The sequence below is a fragment of the Medicago sativa genome, chromosome 1 (genome assembly GCF_051527215.1).
Source record: "Medicago sativa cultivar Bolivia chromosome 1, Bolivia_mono, whole genome shotgun sequence".
Lineage (NCBI taxonomy): Eukaryota > Viridiplantae > Streptophyta > Magnoliopsida > Fabales > Fabaceae > Medicago > Medicago sativa.
The window spans coordinates 52,729,652-52,752,046 of record NC_140749.1 but is presented as its reverse complement, the minus strand read 5'-3'; the positions used below and the strand labels follow the sequence as shown (position 1 = coordinate 52,752,046).

General features: G+C 31.7%; 1 protein-coding gene and 2 long non-coding RNA genes across 7 annotated transcripts; 2 read left to right on the top strand and 1 right to left on the bottom strand.

The window, feature by feature from the left end:
* The first annotated feature begins 1,063 nt into the window (after positions 1–1,063).
* On the top strand, positions 1,064–3,350 carry LOC146955292 (putative pectinesterase/pectinesterase inhibitor 7). The gene is made up of 2 exons (XM_085720978.1): positions 1,064–2,104; positions 2,445–3,350. Exons 1-2 carry the CDS (start codon positions 1,117–1,119, stop codon positions 3,134–3,136), a joined length of 1,680 nt encoding a protein of 559 aa, XP_085577104.1. The 5' UTR covers positions 1,064–1,116; the 3' UTR covers positions 3,137–3,350.
* A 5,172-nt stretch (positions 3,351–8,522) lies between these two features.
* Positions 8,523–11,670, top strand: LOC146955291 (uncharacterized). Of its 4 annotated transcripts, none has more exons than XR_015009307.1 (8): positions 8,525–8,882; positions 9,267–9,353; positions 9,751–9,795; positions 10,393–10,419; positions 10,555–10,605; positions 10,738–10,804; positions 10,992–11,208; positions 11,453–11,670. It is a non-coding gene; the product is annotated as an uncharacterized LOC146955291 (long non-coding RNA). The 4 variants fall into 4 exon arrangements; XR_015009260.1 differs by having other exon boundaries at positions 10,980–11,208; XR_015009210.1 differs by having other exon boundaries at positions 8,524–8,882; positions 10,738–11,208.
* Positions 11,671–14,692: 3,022 nt separating this feature from the next.
* LOC146955290 (uncharacterized) lies at positions 14,693–21,231 on the bottom strand. Of its 2 annotated transcripts, none has more exons than XR_015016563.1 (7): positions 20,822–21,231; positions 20,606–20,741; positions 19,675–20,272; positions 16,591–19,453; positions 16,325–16,476; positions 15,011–15,438; positions 14,693–14,896 (listed from the first exon to the last, which is right to left on the bottom strand). It is a non-coding gene; the product is annotated as an uncharacterized LOC146955290 (long non-coding RNA). The 2 variants fall into 2 exon arrangements; XR_015016564.1 differs by having other exon boundaries at positions 14,695–14,896; positions 19,675–19,802.
* Positions 21,232–22,395: the final 1,164 nt, after the last annotated feature.

Sequence of the window (22,395 nt, the reverse complement as noted above, 5' to 3'; positions counted from 1 at the left end):
CGCTGCAACGTAATTCTAAGAGGCATAGACTAATTTGCCTTTTTGTTTGGTATGTACAGTATAATTACTTAAAAACTCTTTAAATTAATAATTATTAATTTATCGATAAATTAATAACTCTCTAAATTAATAAATTTCTCCGGTCCTGACATTATTAATTTATAGAGTTTTAACTGTATATGAGTTTTGTTACAAGCCACCCTTTGGTGGTGTCTTTTAACAAGTCACACCTTAAGGTGTGATTTTCACTTTTTAGTTATAACTTTGCTAAAAGACACCTTCATAAAAGTAAGTTGGTGTCTTTTCGCAAATGCTCATAGAGTAACTTGATAAAAGACACCTTCATAAAAGGTGTCTTCTATCATAACCCTATATATATATATATCCTTAATCCTTAATATAATACTATACAAAATTCCTTAAAAAAAACAAAATACTATACAAAATGGAATTATAATCAACTGCTGCTCCCCTATATTATTTTAGTAAACTTAGCACAAGGATGTTCGTACGTATAAATATGTAGTAGCTATAATTAGAAATATCACTCACATCACATTTGCGGTTTTACCAAACATAACGTCGAGCAACAATACATGGCATCCACGTTTATGTTGTCTTGTCGAAAATATTTTCATTTGAATATTAGTGTCTTGTGATTGCTGGGAACCAACCTCACAGTTGACAACTAAGCTATAATTTTATATTCTAAGGATATAAGATCACAAGTCGTGTACCGAACTAACCTTGTACCAAATGTAAACAAGTAAATAAAATCCCAAGGAATATTTGTATACATACACCATTACATTGAACTTGATGAATGTTTAAGTTCATCCTAAATGTCTAATGAAATTAAATATTCACAATAGTAGGTTGGTATTGGTGAATGCATTCACGGTAGCCAAAATATCAACATCAAAGATACAAATTAAGACAAATTCCTTGTAGCTAGCTACCAAGAATATAGTTGACTTTTCTTCATTCTCACTAATGATATTATACTATTAATGTGACAAAAAATCTTCATAGCTACTATATAAACCCTAGAAGCCATGCATCTTATATTCATCAATCTAGCTATAACAACCCTTTTATCCATTCATCTAAATACCAATGGCTTTCAAAAACTTCACCTTTATGAAGTTGTATGTTTCCTTTCTACTTTCAATCTTGTTCTTTGTATCATTGTGTGTAGCAAATAATGTTCCACCAGAAACCATTTGCAAGGGTACCATAAACCCTACTTATTGTAAAACCGTTCTTGGTAGTCAAAATGGAAACATATATGACTATGGTCGCATTTCTATTCGAAAGTCCTTATCCCAATCCCGTAAGTTTGTGAACTTATTGGACTCATATCTTCAAGGTAGTTCATCTTTGTCTCAATCCACAATTCGCGCTCTTGAAGATTGTCAATACCTTGCTAACCTAAGTTTTGAATACTTATCAAATACTTATGGCACAACAAATCAATCTAGTAACGTTCTTCCAGCTTCTCAAGCCGAAGATTTTGAAACTTTCCTTAGCGCCGTTTTGACTAACCAACAAACATGTTTGGATGGTCTAAACACCACAGCTTCTGATCAAAGAGTGAAAAATGACTTGTCATTATCTCTCTCTGATGACATAAAGCTTCATAGCGTAACCCTAGCCTTGTTCCTGAAGGGTTGGATGCCCGAGAATAAAATAAGAACATCATGGCCACAAAAAGGGAAACACTTGAATTTCAAAAATGGTAATTTACCATTGAAGATGTCAAATAAAGCACGCACTATTTATGATTCTGCTAGACGCCATGGGAGAAAACTACTTCAAACTGATGAAGATAGTATTTTGGTTAGTGATATTGTTGTTGTTAGTCAAGATGGAAGTGGAAACTTTACCACTATCAATGATGCAATAGCTGCTGCACCAAATAACACAGTTGCAAGTGATGGATACTTCCTCATTTTTATCATAGAAGGTGTGTATGAAGAGTATGTCTCTATTGACAAAAAGAAGAAATACTTAATGATGATTGGAGAAGGAATCAATCAAACAATTATTACAGGCAATCGCAATGTCGCTGATGGTTTCACAACATTCAATTCAGCCACCTTCGGTAAGAAAAATTAATATTTAGACGTATTAAATAGACCACAAACCATAAATTGCTACATATTCACAACTCATTTAGTGACCAAATCATAAAATATTTTTTTTTTGCTGAATCAAGAGCGTAATGACATCAAACCACAAAATAATTTAGTAATTTATTTCACAAAATTGTTTTGAATAACGATTGATAATTTTGGTTGGTTTTTAACAACGGATTTTTGGTAGTCCACATTTAATCACACAAACATATTGTTAATCTATACTATGCCATGACTTATGGCATGCATGAAGATACGTTAGTTGTCAACAATTTCACTAACTTGATGGTTCATGTGGATTTGCAGCTGTGGTTGCTCAAGGGTTCGTGGCAGTTAACATAACATTTCGCAACACCGCTGGAGCAGCAAAACATCAAGCAGTTGCACTAAGAAGTGGAGCAGACATGTCTACCTTTTATAGTTGCAGCTTTGAAGGGTATCAAGACACACTATATACACATTCTTTGAGGCAGTTTTATAGAGAATGTGATATCTATGGAACAGTTGACTTCATATTTGGAAATGGTGCAGTTGTTTTGCAAAATTGTAACATCTATCCTCGCCTTCCTTTAAGTGGACAATTTAATCCTATCACAGCTCAAGGTCGAACCGACCCGAATCAAAACACTGGAATTTCTATACAAAATGCAACTATTAAACCAGCAGATGATTTGGCTCCTAAAGTTGGAACTGTTCAAACATACCTAGGGAGACCATGGAAAGAATATTCAAGAACAGTTTATATGCAATCCTTTATGGATAGTTTCATAAACCCTTCTGGTTGGCGTGAATGGAATGGTGATTTTGCATTGAGCACTTTATATTATGCAGAATATGATAATAGAGGACCAGGTTCAAGCACTGCAAATAGAGTAACATGGCCTGGTTATCATGTTATTGGTGCCACTGATGCAGCAAATTTCACAGTGTCTAACTTTGTTAGTGGTGATGATTGGATTCCTCAAACTGGTGTCCCTTACATGAGTGGATTGATATAGTCAAATTCAAACACCTACTATATCAATTTGTTGAATTTTTATTTTTATTTTTATTTTTATTTTTATTTTTATTTTGCAAATGGTACGTTTTCTTTTTATAAACATTTCTTGTAACAAAAAAAAAGACATTTGTGTGTAGTTTCACAAGGGGATATGAAAATTCATTGTAAAGATTATTCTAAACTAATTAATTAATAATTAATGTTTGTCCGTATCTCTTTTCTCTCTAAAGTAGGTATGATTATCAATGTTTTAAAATCTTACACAGTTAGGGATTGGTTTTAAAATTGTTTTAAAATTGTTGTGAGTCTCTTACAATCTTCAATCCTTCACTCCTTTATATAGAGGTGTGAAAGAGACGTTGTTTGTCAGCACATCAAAAGAGTCGTTGCTGAAGCTGTATAATCACCACTGATATGTTACTTGATTTGGTTATTGTCCTAGGAGGGAACAAATTCAAATTCAAATTCATTCCTTGAATAGAGAATAACCAGCGTAGACACAACTGTTATCTTGTACTACTGCAGACATGAGGAGTGGAGTAGTGGACTAGTGGTTGTACAATTGTACTATGTCCTTTTCCTGCGCTCTTAAGTGGATAAGCATACAATGCCTTATAATTCCTCTGAAATAGCCGTTGCTCCAGGCTTCCATTCCTTCTGCAATGATATGAATTCAAAATAACAACTTTTAACTAATTCCAGCTTGCAGTCTTCAGACTCTGATGAACTCCAGCTTTTGAGGCTCTTCAGACTCTGTGATGACGTCAACTTTTGGTAGTAAGCTTCTGATGGTCTTCAAACGCTCTTTGTCTTCAGACTCTGTCTTAAATCTTGCAACAAAAGTTTCTTTTGTAAATTCCATTGCTCTCATTTGTTTTTTCAGAACCAATACTTGAATTAAAGACGTATAAATTTTTGTTTATGATCATGCACATTTAAACAAATATTATCATATCCAATTGACATTTTAATACATTGTTATCATCAAAACTTAAGGTGATAATGTTAAACACATTTTGTTCCAACACATTTTGTTCCAACACATAGAAACTAAACTCAATCAAAACTTTTATAAAATGACATGTTTTTTCTCATTTCAAAAATATATATTTGTGTTACTTGAACTTTAGAGAATGATAAAATCTTAGTATTTGCATTTCTTACGGAATAAAATTATTTTTTGCACATGTTTTTAATTTGGTTTATGTTGTTGAGAATATGGTTAGATGAAAATGAAATTTTAATGTCCGATGAAATTTAAAAATTGTTGAAAACATTGCTGAAAAAATGTTGTGTTTTAGTTTATTAACTTGTTTTATTGTTGAAAAAAAAATTATATTGTACCGATAAAAACTGCACAAACCAAACCAAACCACATGTTTTTTATCTTGTGATTCGGATGACTTTTAGTCTCAAAATCGAACCAAACCAAACCAAACCGGGAACACCTCTAGATATGATCATTTTGAGTCATCTATTTCTATCCAACTCAATCATGTGGTTCAACTAATAAGATAGTGGTTCAATCAATCATTAATGACCTACCCTGAATCATTGACTGTGTAAGATTTTTTTTTTTTTTTGTACAAAAAGATGGCAAAGCCCAAAAGAAAAGAAACTACGAATTTAACCGGACATTCCTAGGCATGCAAGCCCCTGGAAATATCATCAAACATGAGCTTTTGAAGCTCGATAGAAGGAGTCTCCAAAATAATCAAATTCAAATGATTCACAGAAATGCTAAAATTAGCAAGCCAATCCGCACTTCTATTTCCTTCGCGTCAAGTATGGTTGATTTGCACATGCCAATCCATCCTCAGCAGCTTCCTGATACGATGAACTAAAATAGGAATATTCCCATTAAACTTGAACTTGTCAGAAATCATGTCGATCAATATAGGGATACAATGGTGAAGGTTATTTATAGGGTGAGTTAGTCTAACTAACTCCTAACCACCTAACCTACTAACTAACCATAGGTTACACATCAACTATGGTTTACTCACTATACTCTAATAAATATCTTCGAGTCACTTTCCGCTATAAGATGATCAAAATGCTCCCTCCAAGCCATCTCTATACCCAAATACAACCCCCCACATCTCAGCATGCAAGGCATTACAAGCTCCAATCTTCTTAGTGTAGCCTTTAATCCATTTATCATCTGCATCACGAAAAATACCACCACAACCGGAAATATGACCCAGATCCTTGCAGGCACCGTCGCTGTTGAGCTTGATCCAACCTTCCTGAGGTCGTTTCCATCCTATGTAGATAGTGTCCTTCACCTTAGGCCCTCTATGAAGGTGCTCCAAGTTGTAGTCTTCAATATCTCTAACGAATCTCTGGATTAAAATATTTGGATTATTCAGCCTTTGGAAATCAGCTTCAAAGATAGTTTTGTTCCTCCATTTCCACAAATACCAGCACGTAGTCATGAAGGTGGTTTGTCATCTAGATGTTCTCGTCCCAACCATTTTCGTCTAGATGTCATCTAGTTGCATGTTTGGATTAAAGAATGTAAACTGAAATTTGAACCAACCTCATTTGCTTGCAAACCGAGTTTGCAAAAGCCACTTTCTCTTTGCCTCCATTTCAAACTGAGTTTGAAGGAAAAAAAGCGGTTTTCCAAGAGAATTTTTGCACAGAGCAGTTATATTATGGCCTTTATAGTTTATATGATAGGAAAGTGATGGTTTACAGTGGGAACTGGGAAATCAAAACCAATTGAAGCTTCAGGTTTATTTTATTTTAATAAGCTTAAAAACCCACAAAATAAAAATATCATCAAATTATCATGGGGAAAAATTGGAAGGAATCAGTGTTGTCAATCGTGGATCTAGAAAATAGAGGTTTGTTAATGCCGCTTCTAATATTCGAGCTTCGGCTGAGGCTGGAATGTCAAAGTTGAGTGGTGAAATTAACCAAGCATGGGGGACATCAAGCGATGGTGGGAGAAAGAGCAACGACAGTGGTCAAGTGGAGCAATGCCCTCAATGTGGTGCCAAGTTTTCCTCAATCACTACTTTAATCGATCATGTGCAAAAAGTTCATGAAAGAAGTGGCAGCCGATCTGATGCGTGTCCTAAGTGTAGTAAAGGATTCACAGATCTCGTGTCCCTTGTGGAGCATGTTGAGAGGGAACATGGTGGCACTTCTAGAACATAGGTATTTAGTTGATATTGAATTGATTTTACATTTAAGAAATTGTACTTTCTGAAATGAATAGTGCCTGGATAAATTCATTCAGTGTATAAACATTTGTCTCTCCAGTTTTATAGCAACAAGATATGAAAATGAATTTGAACTTTACAAGATGTATGTTATTTCTGTCTACATTGCTGTTGGAATAGTAACATTTTTCGATAGCTTGATTACTTTATTAGTTTTCCTCTACAAATTAGTTTTTTCATGGTTTGAATCAAATTGACTTTTGAATTGATGTTATGGTTTTTGGGCAAAGGCTGACTCTTTGATCATGAGGCCTGCAGGAATGGCCAATATTGTAGTAATTTGGAAGCCTGGAATGCTTAATCTTTGATTTTATTATTATTTTTAATATCAAAATTGTCTTTTAATCTAGTACATTTACCTTAAATTATGTTTCATATTTTTAAGTCTTAAATATAATTCTTGTTAAAAAATTTTTATTCACAACATATTACATATGTTGCCTTAAATCACAATAAGCGTGCAACATGTTCATTAATCATTATCCCATGTTAGTTTTGGAAATTTGGAATTCCTTCGTTCATGCCTTAGTCATCAAGACATCCAAGCTTCGTTCTCTCTTTTTGTAACTTTAATAAAAAGAGCGAGTAGCAATATACAAAAGCAAACATCTATCATTTTTGGGTGTACAAAGTCAAAAGTAACATCTATCTATTGTTGTGTATGGTCATCAATATAAAAAAGCCTTTACACATTGTACTGATTCAATAATATATAATTTGTACTTGGGTGCTAATCATTATGAATATTTTGTGATGGAGAATCGTCCATTATCATCATGTGTCTCCTCAACTTTACTAGTTGATGTTATAAGGGGATGTCTTTATGGGTATTTTGGTCTTAAAGGGGATGTCTTTTATTAAGACGTACTTTTATAGCTTTTTCTTTGCTTTTTTCTTCTTTCATGTAACTAAAAAAAAATATTATTAAGACCAAATATATGTTTTTCCAGTACTATAAATCTACATTTTAATGACAAATTTGCCACGAAATACGTAAAGAATAATCACTCAACATAATATAATTTAGCACTAGAATTTAGAGATGAGTGTGCCTGTCGCAAAGTTATGATACGATTTCCTCATGATTTTCTAGTGCGTATGCTTATAGTAAATTGGTTTCAGAGATATCCTTCAAATTCTGATTACAGTCACATTTTAGATAGAGTTGAAATGCTTTTGGCTGGACATGTAATTGTTTCTTGCCAGTATGCAACACAAGTTATTGTGTTATATTTCATATTATTTAGTGAAGTTGTGTTTCAATTCAGTTGTTTGCAAAAATATATTTCTAGTTTTCATAATTAATAGTTTAATTTGCTCAACAAAAAAAAAATAGTTTAATACATCACATGTAGAAGAGTCGTGTTATAAATGCTTCCCTTTCTATCAACTTTGGTTTCTTGTCAACATCAAAGTATATAATATGCAAAACTATATGTCTATACTTATATTTAAATTTTGTTTAAAAAAAAAAACTTATATTTAAATTTCTACATGCAACTTGATTGATCAATTAATTCTTGATAGGACTTAATTTTATTGAGGAAGGTCTTTTTACATGGGAGAATTACTATTAATCATGTGCGCAAAGATCTCGCAACCAACATTAACGCTCCAGCATATGGATATCAACTAGGATAGTAAAATGTATGCAGAAAAGTCGCAACTATTACCTGCGCATCTAATGCACTATTTGTTCAGTCTAGAAGTTCCTCCTAGCTTGGCTCAACTACTCAAATTCTCCTAAATCGATTTTCCGAATGCTCGTAGTCATTCTTAAGTTCATTAATAAGTACACAATTTCAAGTAACAATACATATGCATTTCAATTTCACTCGGTTTTCAAAATGGTACATTAATTTCATTTAGAAGACACTATCAAGTTCGTGACATATTTCATTCACTACAAAAAAACGCGTTTTTTCCGGCGGTTTTTTTTCGGCGGTCAGTGTTGACCGCCGCTATATCTAGTGTATTACGGCAGTTTTTATAGCCTCCGCTTTTTACGGTACATTACGTCGGTTTCGACTGCCAGTATTAACAAAATTTAATTGAATAATATTCCTTGTATATAATGGCATTTTAGACTGCCGGTATTAACCTTTCTAATTTTTCCAGCCACTACTTTGGCGCACTAGCTTCCCTCTTCTTTTTTTCCCAATTATTTAGAAAATCCCTCCATCTTTTTTGTCTCAACACAATATATTTTTATAACTAAAAACCCAAACCTTCATCTTTTTTTTCTCAACACATAATTTTTTTTCTCAATCCAGAACACCACATGCAGAAGATGAAACCCTCAATTTCATCGATTCCAAACCCTCAAACACCATCGATTCATCCAAAACCCATCGATTCAAACACCGAAACCCTCAATTCCAAAACTTCAAACACCATCGATTAATCCAAATCCCTAACTTCCAAAACCCTCAAAACCTTCACCTTTGAATCCAGTAAAAGATTGTTCGGATCTCACATTCTCTTCACTTTCTACCTTCACAAATGTCCCTGGTATTGCGATAATGCTTCTTTTTTCTTTTTTCACTTTCTAATTTTAATTTTTGTAAAATTTCACGAAGCTTATTTCTGAAGTGTTATTGGATTCTTTGGTATTTTTTTTTAGTAATATTGTTATTATTTACTGATTTGTTTTTCTTCATGATTTTAAAATGTTATTTATGAATTTATTAATTTTGGATTAGTTTGTGTTATTTTTCTTAATCATATATAACTTTTGTCTTTTATATCGATGAATGAGTTACTGAAATTGGAGTGAAGAGATAAATTTAAGATAATATATCTATGCTTAATCTGGAACCTGAAACTGGGTATGAAGTTTGCTTAATCTTTGGTTTGTATTATTCTTTATTTTAGTTGGTGTTGTGATTCATGCAGTTGAAAATTACCTCAGTCTCCTGCTGTCGAAGAGGACAAAGTCAGAATAGAAAGAGCCCTTCATCCAGGTTCTTGAACAAATATTGTGTATGTTACCACTTCTGATATGAACTTTTTGATTTGGTGTATCTTTGGATTTATTACTTTCTGTTTAGTGCAATTTCAATTTAATTTTTAAGTTTTGAAGCTATTTGAAGTTGTATCATATGGTGGTTTGAACTCATTTGATCTTGTTAGCTGATTTGTGATTCAGATTTTAGTATATTAATTAGGTTGGATTAATCAGTTAAATGATAAACAAACAAAAAGAAAGAAAGTTGTGGTGTACTGTATATTGTAAACAATGATGTTTGAGTCCTCCATTGCATGAAATAACATTTTGTTGTATATCATAGTTTGTTTGTCATTCTATGGATGTTAAGTAATAAAGTAATGCTGAAACGATTGATGGAATATATTGATCTCATATTCTCTACCATTTCAGGATTTCTATCAAGTCTCTGATGCTCCGAGGCTTCCTTGAATTAGGGTAAATTGATTGTATTGTATTTCTTTCTTTTTTTCGCATTGGTTTTCTTGTTCTTTTTTAAATTTCTCGTGCTTATTGCATTTCAAGGATTTGGTAAACTGATTGTACCTCTTTCGTTCAGTTTTGAACTCGATTTGATCCTAAAACCATATCTCAACTTTAGTTCTTTTGCTTCTGCACTGTTTATTTCCGCTCTCTTTGTTTTAAATTACTTTTGCTTTTGTTAAATCCAAAAAGTTGTGGTTCTATGTTTTAGGTTTTTTCTGTTTTGGACAACCCTAGGTTGCTTGTTTATTTGCGAACTGGTTTCTGAATTGATAAATTCTAGATTTGGTGTGTTGTTGGGATGAATTCCTTGTTTTCAATTGTGAATCCTTCTCATTATTTAGTCTACATGCTTCTGAAATTGATTTACCTTTTATTGAAGTTGTTTGTGTCTGATGTTGTCATATTCTTTTGTTTTTTGGTGTCTATACATTTTGTCCTGATTATCATTAATCTTCAGATGGGTTCTTTTATTAATATGACTGTGAATTCACATAGAACTACAAAAGTTTAGAGTTTTGAAGTAACTGAATGTGTGTTATGTGGCTGCAGGTGCCAGCTTCATTACATTACAACATGGTATAGATGTTTGAAGAAAATTAATGATTGTTGATTTGGATAATGCTTTGTCTTCTATTTTGCCACCAACGATTTCATTTTTGTTTTTGCTTGTTTTGAATTTATATAATAAGTGACTATGTTTTATTTTTTCAGCCATTGTTTCTTGGAGAGAGGGGGGTCCATCATTTGGTAGAGATGATTAAGGTATTGATTTGATATACAATTGAATGGAAAATGAAGAATTTGAAGTTGGGTTTATAGGGAATTTGTTAGCTTTATCTGTTGTGAATTTATTCTAACAGCTTGAATTTTTATTTTTGAATTTTTTTTTGTTAGCTTGAATCATGGCAACTGCAACCATTGGGGATTTACATTTGGCATTAGCTTTCTTCTCAAGAGGCAGGTAATGACAAATGAGGATTTTGGTTCTTTCTTTGTTCCCTGGTTTAAGAAACTTAAATGACATGTCTAACATTGGAGTTTTGTGTTTGCAACTACTAACCTTGATAACATTTGAAGTATAGGATATATAAAACTTCAATACAAAGTAAGATATTGAATTACTAAAGACAATTCAGGTTTTCTACTAGGCATGTAATTGATCTTTGGGAGAGAGCTTATACATAAGAGATAGATCATGGGAGTCCTTGCTGGAAGATGAATTTGGACTTCTTCACCCCATAGATACGATTTCTATTCAACACGCCTAGTATTGTAGGCGCCTTCGCACCCTTGCTTCAAACACAGCTACTGCTCAAATTCACAAGGGCAATACGATAATCATACATTGTTGTCGACATGTCCAAGGTATTGGTTTTATTACTTTGCAATCTATGTGTTTCTTCTGAGTTATGTTATCTAGCATTGACCATCATTTTAATTACTTGAAATTTGGGATTCAATTGGAGGATAAGTATGTTGGAACACTTAATGAATCAATGACAATAAACTTGTTGAATCATGGCATGAAACATTACAACAGTTTAAGAAGTAAATAATGTTGTGATAAATATTTGTTACAGAAATTACAGAAATAATATCACTTTTGCAGGAGGTGCTGACATCAATGGCTTTTGGGAGAGAACTAAATTTTTTTGGGACTGGTTTTGCAGTAAAAAGAATGGCGATGTTAGCTATTTGTACTCTAGTTGGCAATGTAATCATCTCCTGTGTTGTATGTCAAAAACTCTCTTTGTATGGGTTAGACCCTTGTACTCATTTAATTCATTTGCTTATTAAAAAGAAAAATACTTATATGATTTGTTACAATTCTTATATTTTTATATGATGTCCATATTTTTCTACGTTTCTTATCATTTCCTTTATGATTTTTGGGCCAAAAAAATGTTTGCTTTCTACCTAATAATCATTATTCAATTTTTTTATTAAAAAAGAGGCAATTGTGGCGGTTGAAACTGCCATAGTTCCTTTTTAAAAAAAATTAAATTACAACAATTTTGGCGGTTAAAACTGCCACTATGCGCAATTTTTTCTTCTGAAATTGTGTACAATAGGGCGGTTGAAACCGCCGTTTTAATCAATCAACTAGCCGCCGCTATATGCATTGCGTATTACGGCAGTTTTCATGGCGGTTAGTATTAAACTGCCGTTTTAATCTTTGTGGCAGCCAAAATTCCGGCATTTTTCTGAACCGCCAGTTTGGCTAATAGTGGCGGCTAAAACCGCCGCAATATGCAAAATTTAACCGCCGGAATTCACGCGTTTTTTTGTAGTGATTCTTTTGCGATAAGGAAAGTTAAACCCAAGTTCTGTCAAGTTCTTATTATAACATGAATGGCAGCCCAATATAGTGTCCGTCTCATGGTAGATTTCAGATTTGACCAACTGTTTCCTCCAAAGGATCAAACTATGAACTTTACTATCTCTAGGCAAAACAGCGAAGAAGACAAAGCTGATATACAAAGACTGAATATAAATCCGTGATGAAGGGAATCAAAGAAGATAGCACAAAACCAAAATTAATCCTTCATGCAATGCTTTTGCTCAATTTAGAAATAAGGTTAGTATCAGAGAACAAGTTCTATGCATATTACATTTTTTCGTACCAAGATACATTATCCATATCAATGCCAAGGCTAAAGTTCTGCTCATCATTTTTTTGATTTTGCCAATTTGATATTCATTGAGGAAGACATGCACACAAGGATAAGATTATAAGATGAAAAATCAAACCATAAACAATGGTGAGATTTAGCCTGGGAAAGCAAAGTATTTTCCCATCATGGGAAAGTTGAATTTGAACCATTGATATAATAATAAAAATATTCAACGGATAAGATTAAACACTGGCAACCGGTTGTTTACTTTTTTGGGTACGGTGTTCTTCTTTTGAAAAAGGAGATCATTCTCTGACTAATTAAATTCAATTACTTTTTTGGTGAGAAAATTTAATTGCCTTAACTAATTAAATTACCCTTTTTATTTATTTAAATATCAAATGAATATTATATTCACACAGAAAACATGCTTTTCCTCTTCTTCTTTGCTCCCAACACTGTGCGTTTTGGCCGCTCACCATCACCCCTGTAATTTTTTCTTCTTCTTTCTAAGAGTTGTCCCCAAAAAAAAAACCCAGATTATTAAGATTTGTGAACTTAATTTAACATATTTTTTAATTAAAAATTAATTATTCATCTTCATGTGTTCTACAAAGGAATCTTCATTATCTCCACCAATTTTTCTTACTAAAAGTTCAGATCTAAAGAACCACAACAAGAAGAAAATGTAAAGATTTAGAAAATCACCACATCAATAGAACCATAACCTTTTTAACTGTACATATTAAGTGGGTAAATCGTACATATTGTGAAAAACTTTACATTTCTTTGACTAAAAACAATAGTTGTTCTAGATCTGATGGGTGTGGTTGAACAAATTTTAAGGAAATTCTCCAACTGCCATTGTCGAAATTCTATCAGCAAGTGAAAGAAAAATGGATGTTTTCAAGGAATCTTTCGTTAAACAATAGTAGGAGAGTATTTGGTTTTTTGGCTTTGCTGGGTTTTTCTATGAAGAACTTCACCAAACTTGCAGTTTTATGTCTGAGTTAGAAAAGAATCTGAAACAAAATAAGATGCTGTATATTAAAATAAATTGTTAGTAAAAGTAGTTTATGCTGTCATGATAAAAGGGGTGGTGAATTAGTAGAACGATAGACAATATTAAAATATGAAATCTACAGTTTTTTTTGTTTGGACTCAACAGGTGACAACCTCCAGCTGTCCTAAAAAACCAGCCTTTCCCATCATGGGAAACAACTTGTCTTTCCCAGGCTAAATCTCACCATAAACAATACCAGATAACCGTAAATTAAAATAAAAAAAATAACAAAAACCAATTTATTTGGGCAAGAGCATTGGCGGAGGCACGTTGGAGACAGGGGATGCAGCTGCATCCCCTCAAATTTCAAAATCCACACTAATTTCTCATATTTCATGCAATATAAACACCCTGAAAAATAATTGTTGCACCTTCTACAACACACATCAATAGCTTTCAAATCAGTTTTTTTTTCTTACGTGTCTAATTTAGTTAGTTACTAATAGTATAGTATTATATTATATTTTGCTAATGGTATAATATTATATTATATTTATTCAATAGAGGTAAATCTAACAAGTTTTTAAGTTTTTTCTAGGGTGTCTATTTTGTTCATTACCATGCACTCACTTTGGTCTTTATTAAAAGTAAAAAAATATCAAAATCAATACGATTATTAATAATTGTAACTTGTTAAATATGTTTATAAATATATCGTAAAAAATTCGTAAAGTATTAAATAGACTCATTAATATTAAAAAAATTAAATGAGAGTTGGAAAAAGTGTTATAATTAATAACTATAAATTAAAAAAATTTGATATTTTTTTATAAATAGTACTGAAAAATTGTTGTCTCAGCGTTCGGGATTTGTATTTTTCTTTGGACCTGCTTTCTCTTGAGAGGTTAAGGAGCTTGCTATAATATTTGGTTTTAAAAAAAAGTAATACGAAAGTCTCAAAACAATTTCTTATAATAAGGATCAAAGGTAGTAATTATTAATTAAAGTTAAAAGTTTGCACTCATTGCTCAGGGCATAGGCTTGTCACTGTGTAGAGAAAAATTGTAGAATATGTATATACTTTTTTCAATACAATATAAATAAAATATAACATAATTTTTAGACACGCACGCGCGCGCACGCCTACAATACATACATACATACATACATACATACATACATACATACATACATACATACATACATACATATATAAAAGTTCAAAAGTTTGAACCCCCTTGATTATTTAGTTTGCAATACACTCTGGGTTGCTATAATGGTACCTTCCTAGGTGGAGTTTCTCTTTGAGGAAAATGCAAGAAAAGGCAGTGACGATAATCATTCGCAATGGAGTAAACGAAGAAACAAAGACAGGTCGCATAGTCTTTGTTACATAGCCTTGCACAAAGTATGAAATTGTGGATGCAACTATTCCCTGCGAAAAACACATTAAAAGAAAAAATGTCAAACAAATTTAAATATTTGCTTAACGTTGTAACTTAGTCCTAACTTCTTAAAAATAAAAAATAAAATTAAAATTTAGCAATACCGCGTATATTGGAGCGAATAGCCTGGAGTCTAGGCCCAAACACCACGCTTCCGGGTGTTTTCGCTTCATGAAGATAGTTACGACACTGTTTTGAATAGCACCAGCAAAGCAAATTCTTGTCGCTAGGGACATTTCTGCTGGATACTTTTTCAGTGTTTTGACTTGCGATTGATACAAAATCAAAAACCCTTTAGAGAGAACTAGAAGATAAAACAAGGGTTAAAAGCACCATATGAAAAAAAAACAAGGGTTAAAATCAAAATAGATCTACATTGTTTGAAATTTTATATGTGACTTACCTGTATAATCATTGGCGGAGGCACGTTGGAGACAGGGGATGCAACTGCATCCCCTCAAATTTCAAAATCCACACTTATTTCTGATATTTCATGCACTATAAACACCCTGAAAAATATTTGTTGCACCTCCTACAACACACAACAATAGCTTTCAAATCAGTTTTTTTCGTACGTGTCTAATTTAGTTAGTTACTAATAGTATAGTATTATATTATATTTTGCTAATGATATAATATTATATTATATTCATTCAATAGATGTAAACCTAACAAGTTTTTAAGTTTTTTCTATGGTGTCTATTTTGTTCATTACCATGTACTCACTTTTGTCTTTATTATAAGTAAAAAAAATATCAAAATCAATACGATTATTAATAATTGTAACTTGTTAAATATGTTTATAAATATATCGTAAAAAATTAGTAAAGCATTAAATACACTCATTAATATTAAAAAAAATTAAATGAGAGTTGGAAAAAGTGTTATAATTAATAACTATAAATTAAAAATTTTAGATATTTTTTTTATAAATAGTACTGAAAAATTGTTGTCTCAGCGTTCGGGATTTGTATTTTTCTTCGCACCTGCTTTCTTTTGAGAGGTTAAGGAGCTTGCTATAATATTGGGTTTTAAAAAAAAGTAATAAGAAAGTCTCAAAACAATTTCTTATAATAAGGATCAAAGGTAGTAATTATTAATTAAAGTTAAAAGTTTGCACTCATTGCTCAGGGCATAGGCTTGTCACTGTGTAGAGAAAAATTGTAGAATATGTATATACTTTTTTCAATACAATATAAATAAAATATAACATAATTTTTAGACACGCACGCGCGCGCACGCATACAATACATACATACATACATACATACATACCTACATACATACATACATACATACATACATACATACATACATACATACATACATACATACATACATACATATATAAAAGTTCAAAAGTTTGAACCCCCTTGATTATTTAGTTTGCAATACACTCTGGGTTGCTATAATGGTACCTTCCTAGGTGGAGTTTCTCTTTGAGGAAAATGCAAGAAAAGGCAGTGACGATAATCATTCGCAACGGAGTAAACGAAGAAACAAAGACAGGTCGCATAGTCTTTGTTACATAGCCTTGCACAAAGTATGAAATTGTGGATGCAACTATTCCCTGTGAAAAACACATTAAAAGAAAAAATGTCAAACAAATTTAAATATTTGCTTAACGTTGTAACTTAGTCCTAACTTCTTAAAAATAAAAAATAAAATTAAAATTTAGCAATACCGCGTATATTGGAGCGAATAGCCTGGAGTCTAGGCCCAAACACCACGCTTCCGGGTGTTTTCACTTCATGAAGATAGTTACGACACTGTTTTGAATAGCACCAGCAAAGCAAATCCATGTCGCTAGGGACATTTCTGCTGGATACTTTTTCAGTGTTTTGACTTGCGATTGATACAAAATCAAAAACCCTTTAGAGAGAACTAGAAGATAAAACAAGGGTTAAAAGCACCATATGAAAAAAAAAACAAGGGTTAAAATCAAAATAGATCTACATTGTTTGAAATTTTATATGTGACTCACCTGTATAATCATTGGCGGAGGCACGTTGGAGACAGGGGATGCAACTGCATTCCCTCAAATTTCAAAATCCACACTAATTTCTGATATTTCATGCACTATAAACACCCTGAAAAATATTTGTTGCACCTCCTACAACACACAACAATAGCTTTCAAATCAGTTTTTTTCTTACGTGTCTAATTTAGTTAGTTACTAATAGTATAGTATTATATTATATTTTGCTAATGATATAATATTATATTATATTCATTCAATAGATGTAAACCTAACAAGTTTTTAAGTTTTTTCTATGGTGTCTATTTTGTTCATTACCATGTACTCACTTTTGTCTTTATTATAAGTAAAAAAAATATCAAAATCAATACGATTATTAATAATTGTAACTTGTTAAATATGTTTATAAATATATCGTAAAAAATTAGTAAAGCATTAAATACACTCATTAATATAAAAAAAAATTAAATGAGAGTTGGAAAAAGTGTTATAATTAATAACTATAAATTAAAAATTTTTGATATTTTTTTTATAAATAGTACTGAAAAATTGTTGTCTCAGCGTTCGGGATTTGTATTTTTCTTCGCACCTGCTTTCTTTTGAGAGGTTAAGGAGCTTGCTATAATATTGGGTTTTAAAAAAAAGTAATAAGAAAGTCTCAAAACAATTTCTTATAATAAGGATCAAAGGTAGTAATTATTAATTAAAGTTAAAAGTTTGCACTCATTGCTCAGGGCATAGGCTTGTCACTGTGTAGAGAAAAATTGTAGAATATGTATATACTTTTTTCAATACAATATAAATAAAATATAACATAATTTTTAGACACGCACGCGCGCGCGCACACACAATTTATATACACATACATACATACATTCATATTTTTATGTCTTAAATATAATTCTTGTTAAAAAAAATTATTCACAACATATTACATATGTTGCCTTAAATCACAATAAGCGTGCAACATATTAGTTTTGGAAATTTGGAATTCCTTCGTTCATACCTTAGTCATCAAGACATCCAAGCTTTGTTCTCTCTTTCTGTAACTTTAATAAAAAGAACGAGTAGCAATATACAAAAGCAAACATCTATCATTTTTGGGTGTACAAAGTCAAAAGTAACATCTATCTATTGTTGTGTATGGTAATCAATATAAAAGCCTTTACACATTGTACTGATTCAATAATATACAATTTCTACAAGGGTGCTAATCATTATGAATATTTTGTGATGGAGAATCATCCATTATAATCATGTGTCTTGTATTAAGAGGTACTTTTATAGCTTTTTCTTTGCTTTTTTCTTCTTTCGCATGTAACTAAAAAAAATATTATTAAGACCAAATATATGTTTTTCCAATACTATAAATCTACATTTAAGTGGCAGATTTGCCACGAAATACGTAAAGAATAGTCACTTAACATAATAATTTTTTTTTTAAGGAACAACATAATATAATTTAGCACTAGAATTTAGAGAGGAGTGTGCCCGTCGCAAACTTATGATACGATTTCGTCATAATTTTCTAGCGCGTATGCTTATAGTAAATTGGTTTCAGAGATATCCTTCAAATTCTGATTACAGTTACATTTTAGATAGAATTGAAATGCTTTTGGCTGGACACGTAATTGTTTCTTGCCAGTATGCAACACAAGTTATTGTGTTATATTTCATATTCTTTATTGAAGTTAAGTTTCAATTCAGTTGTTTGCAAAAATATATTTCTAGTTTTCATAATTAATAGTTTAATTTGCTCAACAAAAAAAATAGTTTAATACACCACATGTAGAAGAGTCGTGTTATAAATGCTTCCCTTTCTATCAACTTTGGTTTCTTGTCAACATCAAAGTATATAATATGCAAAACCATATGTCTATACTTATATTTAAATTTTGTTTAAAAAAAAAACTTATATTTAAATTTCTACATGCAACTTGATTGACCGATTAATTCTTGATAGGACTTAATTTTATTGAGGAAGGTCTTTTTACATGGGAGAATTACTATTAATCATGTGCACAAAGATCTCGCAACCAACATTAACGCTCCAGCATATGGATATCAACTAGGATAGTAAAATGTATGCAGAAAAGTCTCAACTATTACCTGCGCATCTAATGCACTATTTGTTCAGTCTAAGTTCCTCCTACCTTGGCTCAACTACTCAAATTCTCCTAAATCGATTTTCCAAATGCTTGTAGTCATTCTTAAGTTCATTAATAAGTACACAATTTCAAGTAACAATACATATGCATTTCATTTTCACTCAGTTTTCAAAATGGTACATTAATTTCATTTAGAAGACACTATCAAGTTCATGACATGTTTCAAAGTGATAAGAAATTCTCAAAACAATTTCTTATAATAAGGATACAATGCTCCAACGAGCCAATGTGAACCACTAGGGTCATTCACATTTTCAGGGTACATAGTATGTGCTGATGACTTAGCAGCTTGAAGAAAAGGACCTTTGTAGAGTATCATTAATAGTGCTCCTTCAAGGCTGACTATAGTTCCAATCGCTTTCACTTGACTTCCAATCTCCTTTATCTTCATACGTTCCAATCTGCTCAAAAATAAAATGTATATAAATGAATTTAAATCACTTATTAAAATCTCAAGTATCTAAAACACTTTTAGTCGGATTCTCTCAATTTGTCATAAGAAAATGATATATATTCGTGCTTGTTTCTATTATTACGGTATACTAAGTTCGTGAGCAATATGCATAACTAGTTATTATTTAATTAAATAATATGATCATTTGAATTAGAATAATTGCCTTACCGAAAAATTAATGCAAGTATAAAGGTCATAGAAGGAACGGAGCTCATCACAGCAGATCCAAAAGATGCTGACGTTAGCTTCATCCCCAAGAAAGAGAAGCATTGACCACCACCACTCCTCCAACAATGCTGATGTACATAAAACAAATCAAAGTGGAAAATATGAGTTTGACATTCTTAACCAAAAAATGTTTGATTTTAATGAATGAAACTTTAGAAAAGAAATTACAAGTTATGAGAATGAGAAGTGTGCATAATTATCAATTTAGTCTTTAAAATTGTAGTCCTTGTATAATGCTATCTCTTAAATTAAAGAAACTTCAAAATAATTCTTGAAATTGAAAAGCATTGATCACATTAATCTTTTCCGGAAAAAATATTTAATGTAGAAATGTACCGATCCAAAAAGACTTATGTTGATGCGATCAAAGATTTTCAATTTTATATATTATGTTGAAAGTTCGGTTAATGTCATGCAGCATAGAGTTTAATGTGTTTGATTTTAGAGACTAAATTGATTATTTAGTTTGCAATAAATTTAGAAGAGTGTCAGTGACAAAAGCAGTCATCCTATCTCCTTGATTTTCATGCCTTCCAATCTGCACAAATATGATAAAAAATATTTCTTATATTTATCAAAATAGGGACCAATTTGCCAAATTTAAATCTAATATTTGACAAATTAGGCATATTCATGAGATTATTGAAAAGTTAATTTTTTTACTAAAAAGTATAATTAAATAGATGTTATCATAATGATATTTTTTTAAGGAATTATACTAATACTCCTTATGAGAATAAAATATAAGTAAAACGGATTAAAAAAAATCAAATATATTTAATATAAATTTCAGTTTTCAATATCTTTTTATGCTTATGTATCATTTTAGAAAATATATCTATCTAGTAAGCTAAAGAAATTGTTTTTTTACCTTGCCCGGAGATTAAAGTAATCCTTCGAATCTTTCCTCAGTTGAAGGATCATTTTTGAGAACTGCTTTCCTCACCTTTGAATGTAGACCGTTTATTATACTTTGTCCTCTCTTCTTCCTCATTTCATAATCCTTGCTGGTTACATCAAATCAAATATTTAAAAAAAAATTTAATTTAAAGCAAAAACTACACAATTTTCTGGAAGAAAGACTTACACGACCACAACAGCACTCCGGTGCGGTAGTTGACGGCGGCAGACGTTGGTGCTTGCGAAGGATTGTAGTTTATGAAAGGTGATTGTAGAAAGTGATAGTGAAAGGGTCATTAAGCTCCTAAATATAGAGAAGAAGTGGCTGAAAGATATTATCTTCAAAATATTGTGATTGGTATCCAGAGGTTGTGTTGTAGTTTTAACACGTGTAGTGAATCCATGTTTAGACCATATTATGAGATATGAGTGAACCCTCTACTAATTCAATCAACTCATCTCAATTTTAGCTAACTTTATATTCAATTTTGACACATAAAAAATAAAACAGACCTGTGAACAATTTGGTACAATGGCAAAAAAACGAGACCGTGAACAAATGTCCTTGATGCTTTTGGGTTTGGCAGTGGTCCATCCATGTGCAATTGTGCATAGCATAGTCACGGATGAATGAATGAATGAATTTGTTACCAGAATTAGAAATTAGATTCCTTCCTTATTTAGATGAAGATTGTGAAATAAGAGAAAAGATGGTATAGTACTATTCTCCATCTTCTTATCATGTTGTGCAAACAAAGCAATAATGATAAATCATCATACACTCTTTCTTTCATGTTCATTTGGTTAGGAGCTTTTCGCTTGTGGCTCGACTTAGGTGTTGAAGTCTTGGAGTTTTATTTTAGGGGTGTTCGTTGGGGGTGAGTAGTGATGATGGGTGATTGTGGACTGTGTTTATAGTGTTTGTTTCTGTTAAGGTGTCCGTCTTAGGTGGTGATGTGTTTTGGTTGGTTATCTTCAGGGGCTTTGTTAGGTGGTTATGGTGTACCGTCTATATGCGGCACCATTTGTATCTTGTTCGTCCATACCTTGCGTCTTGAAGGGATGTCGTTTAATAATATTTGCTGATTAAAAAAAAAAAAACTCTTTCTTTCATCACCATTTCAGTTTTCACATGCCATTGTCTATCACTTGAAAGTTGAAATTATTAACTTCATTCAATAAGTATTATTATATATATGTTAGGAGTATGGAAAGAAGCCATGTGAATGTGATGATATTTCAAAAGTCTAAATATTTCTATTAGAGGTGTACTTTCTTCCATACCTAATTGCTTTAACCTGTTTTCTATTCATGCAATTGATGATAGTGAAGTAATACCTAAACACGTGAGTAGGCCCAAAAGGCCAAGGCTAGCATGCGCAATTAAATAAAGTCATGCAGGGTACATTGCGACAAATGTGTGAATGATAGACCATAGAACTTCAGTACATACTTTTTATAAGACATCCATGTTTTTTTTTTTTTTTATAAGCAAAACTTTTTGGACAACAGGGTACTCGAAACCTATTAAAACAAAATTAATAGTTAGATTTATATTTAAAAACAAGCAATTGAAATTATTGACCAGGAATCCGAAAAGACTTGGCTTTTATTGCTACAATCCTTGCAAATGAACCAAGATAAAGATAGACTTTTGATTCAATCTACAAGATCTCCTAATAATTGATAATTGTCCAATTTACTTACTTGGTTTGATAGAAAACAACGTTTATTTAGTAATTAGGTCTTGAGATTGAGAAT

Coding starts and splice junctions, on each gene's coding strand:
- LOC146955292 (XM_085720978.1), top strand. CDS start 1,117: ATGGCTTTCAAAAACTTCACCTTTATGAAGTTGTATGTTTCCTTTCTA. Junction 2,105..2,444: donor ATTCAATTCAGCCACCTTCG/GTAAGAAAAATT, acceptor GTGGATTTGCAG/CTGTGGTTGCTCAAGGGTTC.